General features: G+C 49.0%; 1 protein-coding gene across 7 annotated transcripts in view; it reads right to left on the bottom strand.

Annotated features, from left to right (window-relative positions):
• FER1L6 (fer-1 like family member 6) overlaps positions 1 to 21,259 on the bottom strand; it is a 129,178-nt gene that overhangs the window by 42,577 nt on the left and 65,342 nt on the right. For all 7 annotated transcript variants that reach the window (XM_045860989.1, XM_045860987.1, XM_045860988.1 and 4 more), the window contains 6 exons: positions 18,659 to 18,778; positions 17,081 to 17,233; positions 12,815 to 12,992; positions 10,110 to 10,234; positions 4,639 to 4,773; positions 1,594 to 1,743 (listed from right to left, as the gene is read on the bottom strand). In XM_045860989.1, coding sequence (XP_045716945.1) covers positions 1,594 to 1,743; positions 4,639 to 4,773; positions 10,110 to 10,234; positions 12,815 to 12,992; positions 17,081 to 17,233; positions 18,659 to 18,778 — 861 coding nt within the window. The remainder of the gene's footprint in view (positions 1 to 1,593; positions 1,744 to 4,638; positions 4,774 to 10,109; positions 10,235 to 12,814; positions 12,993 to 17,080; positions 17,234 to 18,658; positions 18,779 to 21,259) is intronic.

Below are 21,259 nucleotides of genomic sequence, written 5' to 3'. Positions count from 1 at the left end.
TTTTTTGGAATATGTAATGTAAAGCATTTCTTAAACTTCCTTTTCGCTGTATTTTTTAAAGATTTTATTTATTGAGCCCTGGCTGGCATAGCTCAGTGGATTGAGTGCAGGCTGTGAGCCAAAGAGTCCCGGGTTCGATTCCCAGTCAGGGCACATACCTGGGTTGCGGGCCAGGTCCCCAGTGGAGGCCACACAAGAGGCAACCACACATTGATGCTTCCCTCTTTCTCCCTTCCTTCCCCTGTTTAAAAGTGAATAAATAAAATCTTTAAAACAATTTTATTTATTGATTTGAGAGAGAGAGAGGAAGCGAGACAGAGAAAAATACTGATTTGTTCTTGCATTTATTTATGCATTTGTTGGTTGATTCTGGTATGTGCTCTGACTGGGGATCACACTTGCAACCTTGGTGTATCAGGATGATGCTCTGACCAACTGAGCTACCCAGCCAGGGCTCTTTTCACTATATTTAGCTTTAATGTCCCATTTCATAATGATATTACTGCTAATAAAACAGGCAGTATTTACTGAGTTCTCATTTCATGTTGGGAACTTTAGGGAGACTACCATCCCCACTTTGCAGGTGACACGCAGAGAGGTTGAGGAGCTCACCTAAGGTCTCACTCTAAGAAGTGATGGAAGTGGGCTCTGTACCCCTGGCATCCCTCCCACCGCCTTCACTCTTACCTATTCTCTGAGTGTTAGGAACACTTGTCTTCTAGTTTCTCTACTGAGGGAGAAGTTTTTAGATATTGAAATTTCTGAAGAACCGGATTCCTCATAGAGGGATTGGTCTCACCCATAGGTGAAGTGCCACCTGCCCTCAGAGAGTGACATGGTCAGGGAGGGAGCTCTCTCTGATAGAGGCCCACCCGGTCACTGCTCCTCGAGGTCCTCTCTGTGTCCCATTGGGTTTTCCGCTGGACAGCCAGACTCGAAAGTCTCAGCTTCCCTGCCCGAGTTTCCTGCCTTTGTTTTCTGAAAAAGTCTTTTAAGACACGTGCTTACAAATTACCCTACGTCCGATGGGACAGATCAAGAGCTCTTTGTCTTTGGGACACTGTGGAACAGTGTAGGGAGCAAAAATCTTTACAGGTCTAAGTTCAGCTCTCAGCCCAACCACCAGCTAGCTGCATGATCAGGCAGGCCAGTCAACTGCATTGATCCTCAGTTTACCATCTGTAGAATGGGAATCATGACACCCGTCTCGACAGGGCTGAGGGAGGTCTAGTGTGATGAGAGGTACACGAGGTAGCAAATGCAACGCCAGGCACAAGGTAAGTCCCACAAATCTTTGCTCCCTTCCTCTTTGCTGTCCTCTCTTGGTCTGTAGGAAGCTCAAGGACTTGCACGAGCATTGTTGGCTAAACCCATAAGGGTACTTCATCCCGAGATTCTAACTTGTATCACAGGGGTTGTGGGAATAGCCTGTGTTCTTAAGTGGCACCCCCCAGATCCCCAGAAGGGGGCCCAGGACAGCAGGGAGGGGCCGGGCACAGTCTCACCAGAGTGCACCTCCCTCGAGGCCGCAGCTCTGGCCAGGTAGACCAGACAGACGATGACCAGCGCAGCTGCCACTTCTGCTTCACTCACCTGTAACAGCTCAAACACGGCAAGGAGGTCCCCTCCAGAGAGGTTCCCACAAAAGATGGGGTGATAGCTCAGCCTGGGCGCCTCATAGTCCTGGTCCGCCAGCTTCACCACAGGAGCAGCCACAGTGGCACCCAAGTATTCTGGCTTTCCCTGAGGCAAAAACAAAATGAATTTTTGACCCCGATGGCCACCTACCTGGTTCTGGCCTGCACCAGGACGATTTTGTAAACAACCTTCACAAAACTGTCAGCCTCGGTGTCTCCCTCTTGCTACTGTTCTCTCATCCCTTTCCAAGGCGTGGACTCCCAGGGAAAACTCTAAGGGGACTTCCAGGCCCAAGACTATCTTAGCGATTATCTCTCTCTTCAGCGTATAGAGCTCAGTGGATTCAAGTTAAAATAATCATCTAGGGTAGACCTGAAGGGGAAAAGAAGAAATGAGGTGGCCACGAACATTCCGAAAGCTCTCCACGGCAGGAAACTGTTAAGGTGCAAATGCGAGCTTTGGAGTTGGCCACCCTATGGCCTTGGGCATTACTCAACCTTTTTGGAGTCTTACACCTTCAAAGGGGTTAAAATCACTACCGATGAATAAGGCCGTGGCGGTTGATAGAGTGACGCATGTGCTTTGCACGGTGACTGGTACACAATGAGTGCTCGACACACAGTAAGAGGATGACGATCATGATGATGATGGCAGTGACAGTGATAAAGGTCAGTATGTTTAAGTGACAGGACAATTCTACCCTATCTTTCTGGGTAGTAAGGGTGGGTGTTAAAATATTTTATATGTATGGATGGAGGTGGTCCCTAAGTCTAAGAACTATTCGATGGCATCACCTTCCGCCTCTTCCCCACACCTGCTCCCAGGAGCATGGCTCCACGGGCCCCAGGAGCAGCACGCGGCTAGGGCATGGGGCTGCTTTGCTGGCTGTTATCCCAGAAACCCCCAGAATATAAGCTCCACACAGACGGTGTTGCCTGTTTTATTCCCTGCTGTGTCTCCTGACACAGGGCAGGTACTCATTACATATGTATTGAGTGAGAGCTGCTGAATTAGTGATGTCTGAAGGCCAAGGACGGCACCCACCCTCCCTTCTGGCTGAGGCTGGGTTGCAGCAGTCGCTCGGCTTCATTGCCTTTGGACTCATGGACCAGCACTTGCATTTCTGGCTGTAGCAGGAAGCTTGGGTGAGCTGGAAATGAGGTTTGGTGCGGTCACCCTCAGAAACAAAGCTGCCTGCTGGCATCCCCCAGTAGGGTCAGACCCGTTCCCAGCCTGGGTACAGGCAGGGATGTACCGTGGACTCATTTTGTCCATGATCTAGCTCGGAATAATTAAAATTAGCCCTGGAGACAAAAGAGTCCACATAAACCCAAAAAAGAAATTCGCCCAAAATAAACTCATTTCCCACGCAGCCAGCAGACCCTAATGAGGAATGAGGGCACAAGGCACTATGTAAGGAGAGAAAGCTCCGGACTGGAACCACGTGTCTGGCAGAGTCAGAACCTCAGGATCTGACCGTCACCGCAGGGCTGCGGGCCCAGAGGAACTGCAGTTCATATGTGTCTCTCCAGGAAGAAAGTACAGAGCCTTCATAATTTTCTCTTGCTCCTTCATTTCCTTTTCTGTTAGATGTGAGGATGTGAGCTTGTTTTTTCTGGGAAGGTTTTACGTGGGGTGGGACCTGTGGTCCGGGCATGGAGACCTAGCAGGAGTCCGAAAGGCAAAGGACAACTAAGGGAAATCCATGGAGCCGGTTGGTTTAGGAGGAGCTTTCAAAGATGTTTGATTGTTGTTATGGTTTTCAAATAAAAAATACTCAGTATTAGAGCCATGTTGCTAGGAACAAAATTGAAAAGGTGCTTATTTTACAGCTGTTTTGACAGAAAATCTATACTACATGCCCAAGAGGAGAACTCACATTCCGTAAATACATACATCTAGCTCCAACTTACAACTGGGGGAATGGCACCCAGAGTTGCGGGGGGGCGGGGTGGACACAGAGAAAGAGGCAGAGATGGAGGACAATGACATGTGTCTCCAAAGGGATACAGCCACACCAGCCACACCCACGTGTGCAGCAAAGAGTGGACACAGGAGGCTCTGCCTCCAGCTGGCTGTGACCTTGAACAGGGCATTTGACCTTTGTGGGTCCCTATTTTCTTCTCTAGGAAACAAGAGGGAGATTTGTGCGCTCCAAGGCGCCTGCTCACCTCCTACAATTTCCCCATCCTGATTTCCACCTGACCTTGGGTCGGGGTCAGAGCTGCCCAGATGCTCTGGGGGGAGCAGAGGAGGGAGCTGAGGGCAGGCTTTTTGGAAAGCTGTTGCACTGAATACACTCGTGCTCCTGCAACTTCCCGAGGGGATAGATAGAGACATCGGAGAAAATAACTAAACTTTCGCCTTTCATTTTAGACTTCCTAATGTAAAAAGAGATTTGATTTGTAATTAGCACAAAATAAATCTCCAGTAAGCTTCTTAATCTATTTAACATTTCAGAGCACAGATTTCTTTGGAGAGAGAGAGGTCTAGTTCACATCACAACAGAAATGGGATAGAGACAAAAAGTGTTTCAGGATTCAGAAGCAGCAACCCAGAAAAAAACAACCCAGTTACAAAGGCTGGATGGGTGACAATGGTCTTCCATTGCCACTCAGCCAAGGCAAAATCAGTAAACACCTCCAGTTCTCAAAAGGCATGGGCACTTTCACTAAGCAGAAGTAGGACAGAGAACTGGCTGGGGGCTGGGCACAAGCGGGGGATGCTTTATAAAGTACCTGTTCCTGAAGCCGGGTATGTCAGCTGGAGCTCTGTGACCCAGATCCTATTTTAACTGCAGTCTAAATGGAAGCCTAGGTGAAAAGCCCTTTAGTGAATGCAGCAACGGTCATCGCCCATTTCCCTGGTTCTGTAATGCATCGTTTCTCCCCAGGCCAGGACGGCCGCCAAGCACATCGAGGTCCCGAGCATTAACAGGCTGCTTCAACCAAGTAAGTCAGCGCGAGCGAGGCACGGGCAGCACTGTCCAGGGACACTCACCACCGCGTCGCTGTCATACAGCTCCACCACCACCAGAGGCGGGGACTCCGCCAGCTCCTTATGGTTTCCGTGCAGCACCAGGTCATTGAACAGCAGCATCTGGTTCCAGGTCGGGGAGAGGGTCTGGGAAATGACCTGGAAGGTGGGGCCGAAAGCAAAGCAACAGATCCTTCAACTGGGGTGCAGGGCTTCTGAGATGCGTTCAGCAGTTACTTCGGAAGGGCAACGAGAACACATCCTCGTCGTCGCTGCACACTTGTTCAACATTTGAGGGGCAATGTAAACCGGTGTCCTCCTACGTACTGGATACTAGGGGATGAGAACCTTCCCTGCCCTGCAGGCACTTACCCAGGTAGAGCCCCTCCAGTGTTCAATACCCTGTGTGCTGCATACATCATTTCAACTCAGTCCTCACGCTAGTGCTGCGATGATCAGACCAGCTGCCCTTTACTGAGCACTTACTATGTGCCGGCTGCTGCACTCTACATGCACTGGCGCATGCAAACTTCACAATTCTGGGAGGTGCGGCGTATAGCTGTCTAGTCACGTTTTACACCAGGAAACAGAGGCTCACTTGTCCAGAGCCAGCAAGTGGCAGCGCTGAGATTCAACCAGGATCTCTGGTACCAAAGCCCAGGCTGCTAACTCGTTTATCTCACTGAGTAGATGCTAATGTTATCTCTATTTTACGGAGGGGCAAACCAAGGGTGGGGGATATCTGGCGATTCTCCACTTGTGAGCAAATACAATTTTGTCATCAAGTACTCTAAAGTATTTAAATTTAATATTCCTTAGATTAGATTAAAGGTTTTAAATCTAATATTTCTTTTACAGAATTCTATTGTATTGTGGATATTTATTTGACTGCATTGAAGAAACCAGCATCTTCAAAATAATCCTTACCATTTTGCATGGCATCATTCTTTCTGCCTTAGCAAACTGTGGTCTTGGTAGTTGGCTGTACCCATTACTCAGATGGAGAAACCAAAGGACAAAGAAGGACCACAGCCTGCATAGTTGGTCCAGAACCATGAGCAGCTCACCTGGAAGTGGCTCCCAGCCCCCCTGCCAGGCCCTTCAGATGGTACCTTCAGAAGGGAGGTTATAGCCGGGTTGCATACTGTACTCTGTGTCATTGGGTGTTTGGGAGCACATGAGCTTCAGAGAGCTGAGGGCTCGGGTGGTTTGCAGAATGGGTGGATTCTGCACCTGGACAGAAACTGCCCCCTAGTATGCGGGGCCGCTCCTGGGAAGAGGCCACAGCCGTATCTTCCCCTTCTCCAGGCTGCACGGGCAAATGGGTGACTTCACAGTGAACCCGGCAGAGAGACTGCGGGGTCCTGGGGACATTTCCATGCCGCCTCTGCACCGCACCTTTCCTTCTCACTGTTCACTCCGGGAGGGATCAGAGAGAGAGATCTGGCCTGGATTAACTGCCCCGGTTCCAAAGCCCAAATAAAATGGTCACATTAGAGTTTTACATCAAGTGCGCCTCTAGCCACCGCATGAATCATTGGCACCTTGGTCACGAAGGGATTTTCCATTGCTCTCCTTTATCTGAGTCATAAATACAGTGTGCACCTCACAATTTCCTTCTTTTGTTGTTTTTCTGCTCATGGGATATTGTATGCCTCAAACACAGTCACATTTTTTGACATAACCTTTCAGAGAAAAATCTTAACTTGTTGGACAAAGCATCGTTTCAAGCAGCCTATGAGCAGGAGTTAGGGAGTTGCGGCACAAAGCTGCTCGTGTCAGTGACTAACATCACAAAGCACCACGTGGCTTCATGCTGCTTTTAAAAATAGAAATGTGATCTATTTTTCAGCGTTCACCCGTACGGTGTGATACCAAAGCAATTTATGATCCCTACAGTATCTTTCCTACCAGAAATGTTTTGATATCTTCCTTGGCACTTGGGGCTGTAAATGCCACTTGGTGAGACTCCAGAGGTCAGCATGCATGCATTCATTCACCCATTCAACACGCATTTACTCAGGCCCTAGGACGTACGTGAATGAATGGGAGGGCAGCGGCTCGCCCTCAGAGTTGTTTCCGTGAGTAAAAGGACCACGGCTACCTTCAAGAGGTACCGTACACCTCACTCAAACAGCAATACATTCTTCCACTTCACTGCCAAGGTGTCCACCAATAGCCTATTTCTTTGGGGCTTCCTTAAAGAGTTATTTATTGTGATCATGTTCCATGACATTATTTGGGAGATTATAGTCCCATTTAGCTAAAACTTTAAAAATGGACTGAGGGAACTTGGACAGAGCATGGCTTTAAACTCAGGTGCCCCTGGAAGGGAACTCTAGTTTCACGGGCGCCTTACATTCACCTTGGGCAGGTGACGCCGCCTCTCTCTTCCACGGTTTCCCTCATTTCAGTGGGGTTAGCACCTGCCTTGCGGAGTTGTTATAACCATTGTTCGAGACAAAGCATATTAAGTGCCTGGGATGCAGTAGGTGCTCAGTAAGTGTTTATGACCCACCCCACTCCACTCCACCCCACCAACACTCTTTTATAAAGGAGTAAACATTTGCTGAACACCTACTATGTGTCAGTCTTGGTTCACTAGGGTACTTGTTTCTGACAAAAGACCATCTATGTCCTCAGGACACAGCATCACTGGGGTTGTTTGAAATCTTAGATTCCATGCTCTTCACGCCCTAAGATCCTCCCTCTACTCCTCTAAGACTTCCTCTTAGCCACCAAGTCCCTGGCCCCTGCTATCCCCAAAGCTTTCTTTTCTCTCCCTTCCCCTTTATCCTTCAGTTACCACAGGATTTCTAAGTCCCACATCCATCTCCAGTGACGTCTGGAATAACTGCATTCCCTTCTAAACTATTTTGTACCCATTAGTCATTCACAGAGGACTGGTTTGCAGGACCAGCCCTTTGGAGACCGTTTTCCCTGAGCTCCACGTGGCCAGTTCAGATGAGAGCTACAAGGTGAACCGATGGAGCTCAGATATGACCGCAGGTATGACCCCAAGCTCAGCTTTCCCCATCGTAATGAGTAGGAGAGGGGCCATGCCCCTCCAACAGACCAGTCCCTCCAAGGCCGCACGACCCTGGGACAGGAGAGGGAAACTGGAGCCTTTCTTACCAAAATGGAAGCAGAAAGGTTAAGCAAAGTGACTTTGGAATTGGACCGACCTGGGTATCCCTTATGGCTCTACCACCTTCTACCTATATGGTCTCCAAACCTGACCTTCCTCATCCACATAATGGGGACACTAACAACATCCATCTTTGGGTTGCAATGAGGTGTAGCAAACAATGCATGTAAAATGCTTGGGCATCATGCTTGGCACATAGAGAGTCAATGGCAGCTGTTATTATTAACAAGAATTAGGTACTTAGTTCAAAGTATGGGAGTAAAGTCCAGGGCTCAGTAGAACCTCTTTTCCCTTTCAAATGAGTGTTTGAGAAACTAATGCCATCTGCTCCTTTGAGAGATGGGTCTACATCAAATGAAGATACTATGCGGAGATGCAGACTAGAACAGTGATCACCCGGCAGCCCAGGGAGCAGCTCATTCAAGCCCCTTGCTGCACCCGGGGCTCTGACGTCCCCTCTGTGCACCTGGGTTCCACAGCTGTGGCTGGCAGGGGAGGGTCCCAGAGGTCTACCCTTGCCTGGTGGGAAGCCTCAGTGACAATAATGGCAAGCAGTCACATAGAAGCTGTGATAGGCAAAGCACTGTCCTGGATGTTTTACCCTGTGAGAGGTATATCAGTGTTATCGTTCATCTACTACAGATGAGGACATTGAGGACGGACAGAGAGGGCTTTGCTTAAGATCACACAGCCGCCCTGGCTGGCATAGCTCAGTGTATTGAGCGCGGGCTACAAACCAAAGCATCGCAGGTTTGATTCCCAGTCAGGGCACATGCCTGGGTTGCAGGCCATGGCCCCCAGCAACCGCACATTGATGTTTCTCTCTCTCATTCTCCCTCCCTTCCCTCTCTAAAAACAAATAAATAAAATCTTTAAAAAAATAGGGAAACCTGAACAATTAAAAAAAAAAAGACCACACAGCCAATAACTGGAAGAGCTCGGATTTGAACCCAGGTAATGTGGTTCCAGAGCCTCGACTTTTAATCACTGCACTTGATGTGATACCTCTCAAGACAGAAAGGAGAAAGTACTCTGCGCTCTCCTGGACTTCATGCTCATTTGCTGGGAGTGGGGTCGCCTTCCTTCTGTGGTCTCTCTCTGCTCCCCTTCCGGACAGAGCTAAGCCCTCTCTTCAGCGCCCCTTGTAGGCCCAGCACTATGGGTCATCCCAGTCTTGCTGACTCGCCTGTCCTGAGGCCTGCCTGTCTCGTGCCCAGACCACACACTACTCAGGAGCAGGGGCGGGTCCCCCGGCTCCCCTGAGCCCAGCCTGGGGCCGGGCACAGAGCAGACACTGGGCGGTGCTGGTGAAGTACCCTCCATGCTGGTTCAATTATGATCTTGGTCTGCACGTCATAAATCAAAACTCAGTCTCACCCATCACCCAGATGACGGGCCTCACTTTGGAAAGAAATGCCAGCCCTCTAACATCAACCGACATGATGGCCACCACTCATCCATCATTTATTCCCTTAACTTTTTTCTTCTTCACAGTAGCACTGTTTTAAGACGACAGACCAAGGTTTAGTGAGTAAAGTGCAGCTAGAAAGCAGATGAGCTAGAATGAAACTTCCGCTCATCTCCTGTGTCCTCTGTCCTCCCCTCCGAGATGGGCCAACCAAACCCTCTACGGAGCTTCCCTCTCTCAGAACAGGGCACCTGCAGAGAACGGAGTAAACCCTAGAGGATAGGATCGAATGAGAAGCCCAGGGGACCTGCGCCTGTTAGGAACCCTTTTCTCATTCCGGGGCTCAGGATCCAGAGGGGGAGAAAGCCCAGAGGAAACAGGTCCACATCTGTCTCCATCAGTCCTCACGGCACCCACCAGGAAGGAAGTCGTACTTGGCGGAAGGGAGACACGCGGAACGGCAGGGATGTTGAGAGTAAGCAGAGCCCCCCAGCTGGCGAGCACGAGGCGGCAGTGCCAAGCCTAGGCTTCCTGACGGCAAAGCTGGAAAACCTTCCCCCGCACCAGGACCCCTCAGAGAGACTGGATCATGAGCCTCCGGCAGGGTGTCTGGGTGCTGTTCTCCTGTGTGTTCACCCCCCACCCAACCTGACCTTGTGCCTGGCACTTCAGCAGGAGGAGCTCTAGGAGCCAGGGTCTGCTTGTCCTGCCGCCCCTCCTGTGTCTGAGAAACTTGCTCTCTTCGCTTCAGGACAATGGATCGCCCTGGAACAGCAGACCCCATGTCCGTCCTTCCTTGCACATGAGGGTTTCAGTGTGAAACACCTACACACCCAGAGACACGGGAACCTGCAATGGGCCCATGCCTTTTCTTCCCTGGGGTCTGCTGTGGATCAGCTGTGGGATGCAGGAAGGAAGGGGGGGCGCTTCCCTGGTTACCTTTGTGGTCTGGCAGTGGGAAAGGAACGTGACCTTGGCAAATGGGTCTGAAAGTCCGTTGCTGTCGGCGGCGATCAGGCCCCGGGCTTGGTACATGTGCGCTCTCAGCTGAAAGATGTGCCGGTCTGTGGGTACACAGGAGAAAGCGCAGGCGTTAGTGGGCTTTGGGGGACAGTGAGTGCTCGTGGGTGTCCGTGTGTGAAGTGAGTCTGTAGGTTCATCCAGAGACGGGCAGAGGAGACCACAGCGCCCCCTGGCGCCGGAGGCCGAAATGGACACAGAGGAGAGGCCATGTTGACGGGCACTTAGGAGCCAGGCACTCTCCTTGAGCCACTGTGGGGGTTAATCTCCATAACAACCCCGTGAGATAAAGATAATGATCTCCAGTTGGTAGATGAGGGAAAAGGCTCACCAAAAGGCTAAAATACTTTTCTAAGTCTACAAAGCTAAAAAAATGCCAAAGCCCGGATTTCATTTCTGTCAGATTCCGAAATTGCCTTCTCTTCCAAAAATACCACATTGTAATTCCTTTGTTTGCACTGGTGTGTGTGTGTGTGTGTGTGTGTGTGTGTGTGTGTGTGTGTGTGTGTGTAGGAAAGGGCCTTCTCCACAATGGATTTGCTTCAATAAAGTCCTGAGTTGTCCATTCCATCCCTTCTTCCATTCGACCAGCCAAGGTCATTTTGAGCACCTACTGTGTGCCAGGTACAGTTCTGGTCTCTAAGGGCTCTAAGTCGTTAAGGCAGCTCCTTGGGGAGCTCCAGGGAGAGGGCAGTAGATAACACAAACGCCGCAGTCACAGTGGCAGGAGGCCAGGGCTGAGTGTCTGAGATACCCACAGGACATGGGACCCTAAGGCAGCAGCGAGCACTCCTGTTTGACGGGGTAGGGGGCAGAGAGAGGGCTGCGGGTGGCGGCAGACTGAGGTTCAGTGGGGAAGCCCAGGTGAGAGTGGAGAAGCTCACGGCTGAGGCATTTTCTCAGACCGCCCCATGAGGACAGGCTGCAGGGGACCAGGGCACTGTGGGAAAACTCTGTTCTCTCCTCTGAATTGTCAGTAGCTGGGACAGCAAATGTGTCCGGGTACCTTGGGTCTCTAGAGGTAGTGTCTCTAGAAATGACCTGAAGGGGATGTTTTTCACCCAAAAATAAAATGCTAAAGACAGGATGGAAAACAGCGGGACGGTGGAAATAAAGCAAGGTTTGGAGATTGTTTGCCGTATCAGTTACTAGCTGTATGGTCTTGAGCAATTTCTAAGCATCTCTGATACACCCTTTGTCCATCTGCAACATGGAGAGACCACCCAGGGTCAATGTGAGAAATAAATTAGATCTTATGTAGCAAGCGTAGGGCACCATGCTTGGCATGTGGTAGGTGCTATCTCCAGAAGCTTTCCTCCTCTAACTACGGGCCTTAGATTCCCCTGGCAGTCAAGGTCATCCAACATCAGAGGAGCCTAGTGTGACACAGGAAGCCTGGGCGTGTAGACAGGCCTCCCCGCTTTCCAACACGGGCTCAGTTCAAAGCTCAGCTGCAGGCGAAGTGAAGGTAAAACTGCTCTACGCTATCTGAACTCGGCAGCAAGAGATCCTGCAAATCGAATCAATTTGGAAACAGAAGCAAAACGCAGCTGTGAGCACTAATACAACAAAATTTAAAATTATATGGAAATGTAAGCATGATGGTATTCATAGAAAATGTCTACAAAGGAGAAAAGATTACATAAGGCAATCTGAACTTCTAAAAGCAGCCAAGCCAAACCCTGATTGGGTGGCTCAGTCGGTTGGAGCATCGCCTCATACACCAAAAGGTTGTGGGTTCGATTCCCAGGCAGGGCACATACCTAGGTTGCAGGTTCCATCCCCAGTTGGGGTATGTACGGGAGACAATGATCAATGTTTCTCTCTCACATCGATATTTCTCTCTCTCCCTTTCTCTCTCTCCCCTTTCCTCTCTCTCTAAAATCAATAAACATATCCTTGGATGAGGATTTAAAAAAATAAAATTTTAAAGCAACCAAGCCAAGAAACAAGCTAGAGAAACATGAGAGACCTCACTGATACCAGTTTCCATTGGGTCCTTACCAGGAAGTGTAAATGCCGGCTGTTGCTAGACCAAAGCCCGAGGGCCACAAACAAGGAAAAATCTGCTTCAATTCCACAGGTCACATCAACACAAGGCCTCACTGACATTCATATAAAACACACCTTTTGCTTAAAATTCAAACTTAATCTATACTGTCTGCCTACAAAGAAATACCTATTAGTTTTTCTCCACTAACAAAAATATCGATGTTCGTTTCAGATGTGTTACATAACTTGAGTTGATTGTTTTAGATCAGACATTGTTTTTAGATTTTATTTATTTATTTTTAGAGAGGGAAGAGAGGGAGACAGAGAGAGAGAAACATCAATGTGCAGTTGCTGGAGGTCATGGCCTGCAACCCAGGCATGTACCCTGACTGGGAATCGAACCTGCGACACTTTGGTTCGCAGCCGGAGCTCAATCCACTGAGCTACGCCAGCCAGGGCATTAGATCAGACATTGGAAGGTGAGGAAGAAAATGTAGAAACTATATTAAAAGAAGGAAGATAATTTGACCTTAAAATAAGGCACAAACAACACATGCATGTCCCCCCCTCCCTGTTTTCTCAGGGGCCCACCAGGGACACCCAGCGACCCACTTCACCCGTGGGCCTCCTACCTTGGTAGACCAGGCTGGCTGGAGGGTGGCTGGAGCCGGCCACTGAGGACGACATTTCTGCTTCATAGCCTGCCGGCAAGTTGTCCAGAATGGCGCCCGAGTGTCTGGCGGAGCCCAGCCACAGGTACACGTCGACTTTCGCTTGCACCGTCCAGCCAGAGGCCCGTTTCCCGGGGAGCTGCGGAAAGGTTGCAAGGAAGCCCACCACATTAATGAGAGCTGAGCATGGGCCTTGCTCTTTGGGAAGTGAGGTCCTTCCTGGGTGCCTAGGGACATGCCCGGGGGTATTCAGAGAGCAGTTCTCAGGAGCTCATCTTATAACAAAACGAGACCAATGACCCCACTTGCCATGATGCAGAGTTCCGGAGGCGGATTCAGGTGTAGTGGGGCCTGAAGCTTCAACAGGCACTGTGTGAAGCACTGCTGAGCCTTGGGTCATGTAAATCTAACCAATAGGTATGGTTATTGCCCCCATTGCTCAGAGAGGTTAGGTAAGTTCCCAAAGAACACTCAGCTTTTAAGTGACAGAGCCAGGACTCAAACCCAAAAGAGATGACTTCAGACCTAGACCCTGGACTTTGAATCCCTGACTCCTGCCTCTTTCCGCACTGAGCTGGAATCTGTCTCCCCAGACCTTCCAAGTGCCCAGAGCTCCAGCCACCCCTCTACCCCTTTGCTGCATTCGGAAGAACTCAGATGCTTCTTTCATAGGTCAGGCCTTCGTGTGCTTGGAGGAACCTACCTGTTCTTCCATGTTCTCTCTTCCGGACTAAAACCTCCCATTCCTTCACCCCTTCCGCATGCAGTGGGGTTTCTAATTCCCTTCCCAGGGTTAGGAGACTCCTCGTCCCCTCTAAGGAGTCCCAGGCTCCAGATCTGGCTGCCTTCAGGGTTGATGGCAAGGCCTTCGCTCTGAGGATGGCAACCTCTGCAGATTTTTTGACCCTTCTAAGTGCCTTTTCTTAGTATTTCTAAGGATTTTCAATCAGTACTGTCCTTTTTCTTTTATATCACTTCTTTTCCAGAGACTCACAAAATCCTACGACGAGAGGCTACAACTTGCTCTGACTTTTCCGAGGCACCCATGGGGAGCCCCTGAGTCGGAAACTGAGCACAGTTGTCCACTTTCTTGTCTTGCTCTGTGCGTGCCTTAAGTGGATTGTGAGCAACTCAATTCAGCAACTACTACAAGTGCCTCTAGGAACTGCTGATGGGGTGGGGTCAGGAGGGCATCACAAAGACCAAGACACAGCCCTGGCCTCCCTCCAAGATCTCACATCTAGACCAGGAGGTCAGCTTGCATTCACTTACTCAAATGCAAAGTCAAGTGTAAGAGAAAAAATGCTACAGAAGCAGAAAAGTAGCAGTAGATGCTTCCATCCTTTCTTTAAGACTCATATATTTCACTGGGCTTGAATCAGTGTTATGGAGCTGGACCAGCGGAGAAGGCACCCCAGGGAGAGGAAAGTGCAGAACAAAGACACGGGGCAGGAACTCACAGTGTAATAGGGGCTGCTGTTCAGTGGGTGCTTGCTCTGTGCCGGGGCTGGTTCCGCTAAGAGCTTTCAGAAAAGGAAGAGCTGGGACGGACAATGACCCAGACGAGGCTGAGGAAACCTGCTGGTGATGTGGAGGGGTTTGGATCTGATTCTTCAGGGGATGGGATGCGTTCTTCATCCAGCTTACAAATAGCAGAAACGGTCATTTTGTTGTCGGTAAAGACAACCACTCTGTAGCTTACAGTTCTCAAATTTATAAGACAAATAATTCCCAGTTCATCACTTTAATGATAATAATAATAATAATAATAATAATAGCTATGATGCATTGAGTACTTGTTTAATAAAACAAATATTTATTGAGAGCCTAAGGTTATTTTGTTGTAATGAAAGCAAGCCCTCTGCCATTTGTAGACATGTAGGAACTTTGTCAGTTCACAGTGCTGCCCCCACTGCCTAAAAGGGGGCTTGGCACCCAGAAGGTACTCAGTAAATATTTGTTGAATTATCTATTTTTTCTGATAATAATAATAGTAACAATATTTTTAACTTCACAGGCATTTCTAGCCTGGGTGTGTCTTCCCTGTCTCCCTCTTCCCCACTCTGCTCTCTCTCATGAGCTGCTCTAGCCTGACCAACCCCGGCAACATTTGTTGAGAATAGCCTGGCAAGGCAGGGGTAACAAATGAGAAAAATAAGGAAAGAATGCAAACGTGCCTTGAAACACTGTGATCACCCATGGATAAAAACTGCGTGAGACAGAAAGCTAAAGTCTTCACCTCTCCCATGCCCCACCCACCTCCTTTGAGGGGCTGGTGAACGCCAGCTGGCTAAAACAAAGAGGAATCCTGGCCAGTCAGAAAAGGGAGAGGAAGATGCTGAAGCTGGTCCATCGGTATTAGTAAGAGCAAGGTTAGTCTGTCCTGCAGCGGTTTCACTTCCTGCTGCGTCCAGGGGAGAGCTGGATGGAAAACAGGAGGCCTGAGAAGAGACTGAGGTGCGGAGCAGAAGCCAGGAAAGGAGAGGGGTGGGGACGAGAACAAGAAGGCATCTCTGGAGCTAATGTCGGGTAAACGGGCACAGAGAGGCTACTCCAGGAGAAAAGGAAAGGAAGGCTGAGCATCACCTTCTGGCTGGGCTCTGAGTGCACAGGAAGTTTCCTTTTAGTGATGAATGAATGTCCTTTCCTGCCCTTTGGCCACGAGGGGCGCTGTGGGTATGAGACAGAACGGGGAGACTGGTTTGGGGGGGATGGTGCATTGGGCTGAGCTCAACGAATTCCGTTCCAGCGTTGTTAGTAGCATTGTGAGTATATTTAAATTAGAGAAAAAGGAAGACCACGGAACCAGGGACCATCAAACCCTGGTTGCCGTTACAGATTTACCATTACTTAGCCGTGCTCCGGAGGAGGAGGCACCTTCATTTCCTCTAGATTAATAGTCCCCAGACTGGGCCCCTGAGAATGGTGGCTTCCTAAAATTCACGCACAGCTCTCCTAGACGAATCAGATCAGCAGGCCAAGGCTGTCAAAGTTGAACATGTTCCCTGACTGCAGGACTTGTCAGAGCCTTCATGAGTGACACTCCAAGGGATGGACTAACTACAACCCCCCAGAGGTGCTTGAACAAGGAATGTTTATAGAACCACTGGAAAGACAGTCGTTCCCTGGAACCAACTTTGAGAAACCTCTGGCCTGGAGGTTTCAGATTGACCTCCTTTGTCTTACTGCGCCTCCTGACGCCCAGCGGAGACACAGGGGTGGGCGGCAGGTGCGCGAAGACTTTGTCTCCCTGGCGTGTGGCTCGTCCTTTCTTTCAGATTGACCGATTCAGTGAGGAGAAGAGCATCCAGGCAGTCGGCAGGAAGGGAGTTAAAGGCATGGGGTGATGATCAAAACAGGACTAAAGATAGTTCTGCTGAGTCATCTTATTGAGATGTGTCATCATGTCGGTACGATTGAATTCAACAGGATTTACAAAGCTATCTATCACCCGAGACCATCCGGATGGTGAAAGCAAAATACTGATAAAGAAGTCAGTTATGCAGCCTCTGGCTTTATTTGCACTCTGTTCTTTGTTCTCATTTTAAATAACGCCAGGATGCATCAAAGTATTTAGGAGGCGAGCAGCATGCTGCTGATTTTCTCGTATTTTTAGCATAGAGCCTTTCTAAAATGATTTGCTATTTTTAAGACAAATAAATGTTTCTTGTGACCCCAGAATTTCTTGGATGGAGCAAGCGGAAGAAAAATCCTGATGTTTGTGATGAGTAACTTGGGTAAAAAGTGTCCTTTTTCAGTTATAATCATTACAGGGGCAGAATTGTTCAAGTCATTTTCCACGCATGACAGAAAACAGCACACGGAGCCCCAGGTACGCTGGGTGCGAAGGGGACAGAATCCAGGAATGTCCTCTAGGTGGGGGGTGCCCATCTGTCTGAATGCCTGTGGTCATCGGGTGATGACTCTGGGTGATGGACGCTCTGTGTTCTTTATATGCAGGCACCCACTTAATCCTCAGCACCACCCCCCATTGGATTGAAGAACAGGAGACGCAGAAATGCTAACTATCATAACTCACTCAAGGTCACACAGCTAATAAGTATTAAGCCTGGCATTCTGTTAGGGATTAAACTGTATTCCTTAGACCTTTGAAAGCTTTGGGGGAAGAGTCAGAGATACGAACACACACTACGAATGCTGAGCAAACCAGGGAAAAAAAAACCCCAGCTATTTCCCATCTTTGAGTCAAAAGTAGGGCAGACTTACTTTGAGGAAATGAGTTTTGATGGCGCCACAGTATTTGCCCATCTGCTCCCTGACGGGGGAGTAGAGCAGATCTTTGGAGGCGACGCGGGCATATGCGACCCTCTTGTTGTTGCTGAGCATCCAGATGAAGACGTCGGGGATGGTGTGCTGCGGCTGCAGGGCGGAGGGGGTGGATCTGGTGGGCCGGGGGTTAACAAGCGCATGCCCACAGTTCTCTGATCCTAAAACACCTCTGCAATCGAGCGGTGAAATGTAGCTTCTTTGAAAAGAGAAAGCTTTGGGTTGTGAATTAGCAGTCCGTGTCCACCCCATTCGCCAAACTGCTCACTGTACTTTAACGATATGCAAATTGGACCAAAGGTTTGGCATCTCTAGTGGCCTGCTTTTCTCCATCTGTAGAATAAACATTTTCTACACTTTCCCATGGTCCCCCGCCCCCACCCCCAATCTGGTCATAGTGATTTAGATTCAAGCATTGGGCCTCTTAAGAACCAGGTAACATTTCCAGAACATTCAAATTAAAAAAAATTCTATGACTGTCTTTCCATTTACTCTCGGAAGGGAAAACAATCCCACATGGACTTTATACCTAAAATAGGATTGCAAGCATTTTAGCTCCATTTTAAGTGGCTATTCAGGAAAAACTTGACTAAATTGCACAGAAAATGAGATGTTAGAATTGAGCTAGTCAACATAGGAATTGCAGAGATCCCTGCCAAGAGGCCTATTATGATATGAGAGCTGGAAATGTACATTTCTGAACCCACGTAGCTACCGAGACAGAAGGGAAATGCAGTGTCCTAAACCAGGCTGCAGCCTTGCTGGGCTGAAAGCGGTTGCTCTGTATTTTGAAATCCCAGTGTAACTGGCATCCTCCTGGGGTATCCCTTCTCCCCTCATGTGGAAGCAAACATTTTCCTGGCCACAGGGCTGGTCAGTCACAGACCTGAAGTCCTGATGCCTGCTTTGAGCCTTCTGGGTGTTTATGAAAGTCCCTGCATCCGCTAGAATGACTGCCTGTCTCACTGTTTATTACGCCTGCAGAGAACGGTTGATTTACAAGAAATACAACTTCTGAGAACAACAGAAGCAGTAAACCTGTATCTCTTCCTGCAACCTTTCCACACAAAGCCCTGTCTGACAGAAGCAAATATCACTGTTAGATCATTCTAGAAATCCCCAGAAGACACTGGTGACAACTAACTTAAAAATGAAAAGCTGATTTAACCTTTACTGGCTGTGAGTTTAAATCCTCTGTTGAACACTTATCAAGAATCCTGTGCAAATTTGACTTTTCTTGAGTCCATTAAGGACTTCTCTTGAGTCCGTTAAGGAACATGCTTTTTATTTCTGCTGAATATTCAAGCTTCGTTTTTTAAAAACATCAACAAAGCTGTAGCTAGTTGGCTTAATTTTAAAATCTCATTTTTCACCCCCTCAACTAACGGCGCCTGCTCGGCCCTGCAGGTTTCAAGAGACAATACTGCTCCATCTCTCGTCCTTGTCAAACACTCAAATGCCGCCAGGAAGCCATCCAGTCTGACCTTCCAAATGAGGATTGCTATTCGAGTTCATTACCTCATCCACAAGAAAGCGGATTTTTTCCACAAAATTTTGGGCTTCATGGATCATTTCACTGAGTGATAACTTTTTCTTCTGCTGCTGAATGATCCCCTTGGCCTTCTTGGCCATCACCTCCTAAAACAAGACAAGAATCAGTGCAGATCTTTCTAGAAGTCTGGACATCAGGCACTGCCCTGTTGCTGGAGGATCTTGAAGGTGCGCATGAGCTCCACACTGAGCCACACACGGGGGCTGTTTCGGGGCCCCCCACTGAGCATGCTGCTCCTTTAATAGAAATTTCATAGGACTGTAGAGGCCGTGAATATCATCTCACTTTCCTTAGACAGATGAGAAGCTGAGGCCCAGAAAAGTCAGAAGTTTGTCAGGGTCCCATAGCTCTGGTAGACAAGGCCCGAATCTAGGTTTTCTGATACTAGCAACAACTATATGAATAGCAACTAAAATGTATTGAGCTCTTATTCTGGGCCGGGCAATGCTCTAACTGCTGTATGAATCCTCCTGGCAACCACAGCAACCTTAGCAATGAGAATAGGTACTCTTATTCCCATTCTACAGCTGGGGCCATAGAGTAGTGCGGCTCTGAGAGGTGAGCTGGAGTTGACCTCCAGCTGAGCCCAGTGTCCAAGCCCTTAGTTAACGCTTCTTCTACCTCTTCCTAGAGGCCTGGTGGATGCTGCCAGACCAAGGCGGCATCATTGAGAAATTCTGATGAGAAATTCTGCCAAGGAGCTCAGTATGAGTGGTTGCAGCATCCAAAAGTGTTTACTTGGATTCGTTCGCTCAGCCCGCATGTGTGCACTTAGGGAAGAGTCTCAAACACTTCACGGGGATTTCAAAGGCCCCGTGTGAGCTGGCCCTGCCCGCTCCCTGCTCTTCCCATGGGGCTTCGCTCCATGGGCCCCGGGCTGCCCTGAACCACGGCGAGCGTGGTTCGTCCTCCCAGACCGGGGTGCTAGGGGTTTTCCTCTCTCTCAGATGCTCTTCCCAGGCTCTGCATAGCTGGTTTCCTCTCTTGCCTCGGCTTAAATGTCACCACGCATTACAGCGCCTTTAAGAATTTCCTTCACTATCTAACCTCTAATCATTTTCTTTATCTATTACTTCCCGGTTTATCTCTGTCTTCCCCACTAAAGTGTGAACTTCACTAGGACAGGGACCTCCTCTGCCTTGTTCTTACCAGGCATTCTCCTGGCACATGGCAGGTGTTAAAATAAATGTCTGTTAATGAACCAACCGGTCAATAAATTGCTAAGAAGAAAAAGGATGGAACAGACAGAGGGAACAACTACATAAGATATCACCTAATAATTGAGGGTTCAAAATGGCAGGGGGGTAGATGTTTGGAAGGGGAGTAATGGGAGGTAAGGCTGGGGTGCTAGGTTAGAATGAGAGAGTGGATAGCCCTGTCCCTCTGAGAAATCTGGACATTGTCCTGCAAATGATTAGGATCGCCAGTGATTTTTGAAAGCGACAGTGACCTGGTCAGGTTTGCGTTTTAGAAAGCAGTTGTGGTTGTGGCTAGGAAGAGAGATTAAATCAAGACTACTAAAGCAGTCCATGATGGAGACACAAAGGCACTCACTTTGGGCAGTGATCCTGGGTATGAAGAAGTGGGACAAGTCCCAGAGCCCGTAAGGGGCAGAATCAACAGAGCCTGGGGTCAAACTGGCTGCTTAGGGTGACAGGGAAGGATTCGAAGGGGATTCCCAGGCTTCTCTTTGGAACAACAAGTGTAGTGGGCAGTGCCGGTTCAGGATGCGGAGCCAGGGTAGGTGGGAAGGTGAGTAGGACATGTGCATTTTTGAGTGTGAGGTGCAATGAGACAAGCAGGGGCCGTGCCTGCTGGGAGGCTGGAAATACAGGTCTGGAGATGAGGAGGTAGGGCTGGACCATGACAGAGACAGTGAAACCACGAACTTGCTCGGGCTGAGGACTGTCAGACGCTGGGAAGACAGCCGGGCTCTGTGAGCCATAGGTAGGGATGGTGCTGACGAGACAGGGGGGCGGTCAGCAATTGGCCTGGAGGCAGATCCCCTCTACGGTGGGGGCGGGCCTCCCTAAGGCACAGAAAATGGGTGCACAAACCTCCACTTACTTTTCTGGAAAGAAGGAGGGACCGGGAGTTTTGAGACCTGAGTGTGAGTCTCTAGATGATGAGCAACTAGCTGTGACCTTTAAAAATCACTGAATCTCTCTGAATACAACTCACATCTTTCAACAATTCCTGGTGAGTCAGACACTGAGTAATTTTTCTTTGCAGAATTACCACGACCTCCTATAAAATGTCCCTTGCAGCCATCGCTGGACTGAAGGCAGGAGGTGAGATAAGCCAGGGTCTGACTTGGTCTGGCATTCCTCAGTCATCCCTCATTCTGCAGGGACCGAGCACCCAGAGGGCACCCCATGGCATGCAGGGGGCCTCCACGACAGAGATGGGTACCAGCTACAGCCCTGTTCTCAAGAAGTCCTTTCACCTTTTTAAAAAATACTTTTTATTTTTAAATTACAGCTGGTGTACAATTTTATATTAGTTTCAGGTGTATAACACCATGATTAGACATTTATATAACTTATGATTACCCCCAATAAGTCTGA

Source organism: Phyllostomus hastatus, unplaced genomic scaffold, assembly GCF_019186645.2.
Source record: "Phyllostomus hastatus isolate PE091 unplaced genomic scaffold, TTU_PhHast_1.1 phas_scaffold_21, whole genome shotgun sequence".
Lineage (NCBI taxonomy): Eukaryota > Metazoa > Chordata > Mammalia > Chiroptera > Phyllostomidae > Phyllostomus > Phyllostomus hastatus.
The sequence above is the reverse complement of the archived record's forward strand: the minus strand, read 5'-3'. Positions and strand labels throughout refer to the sequence as shown.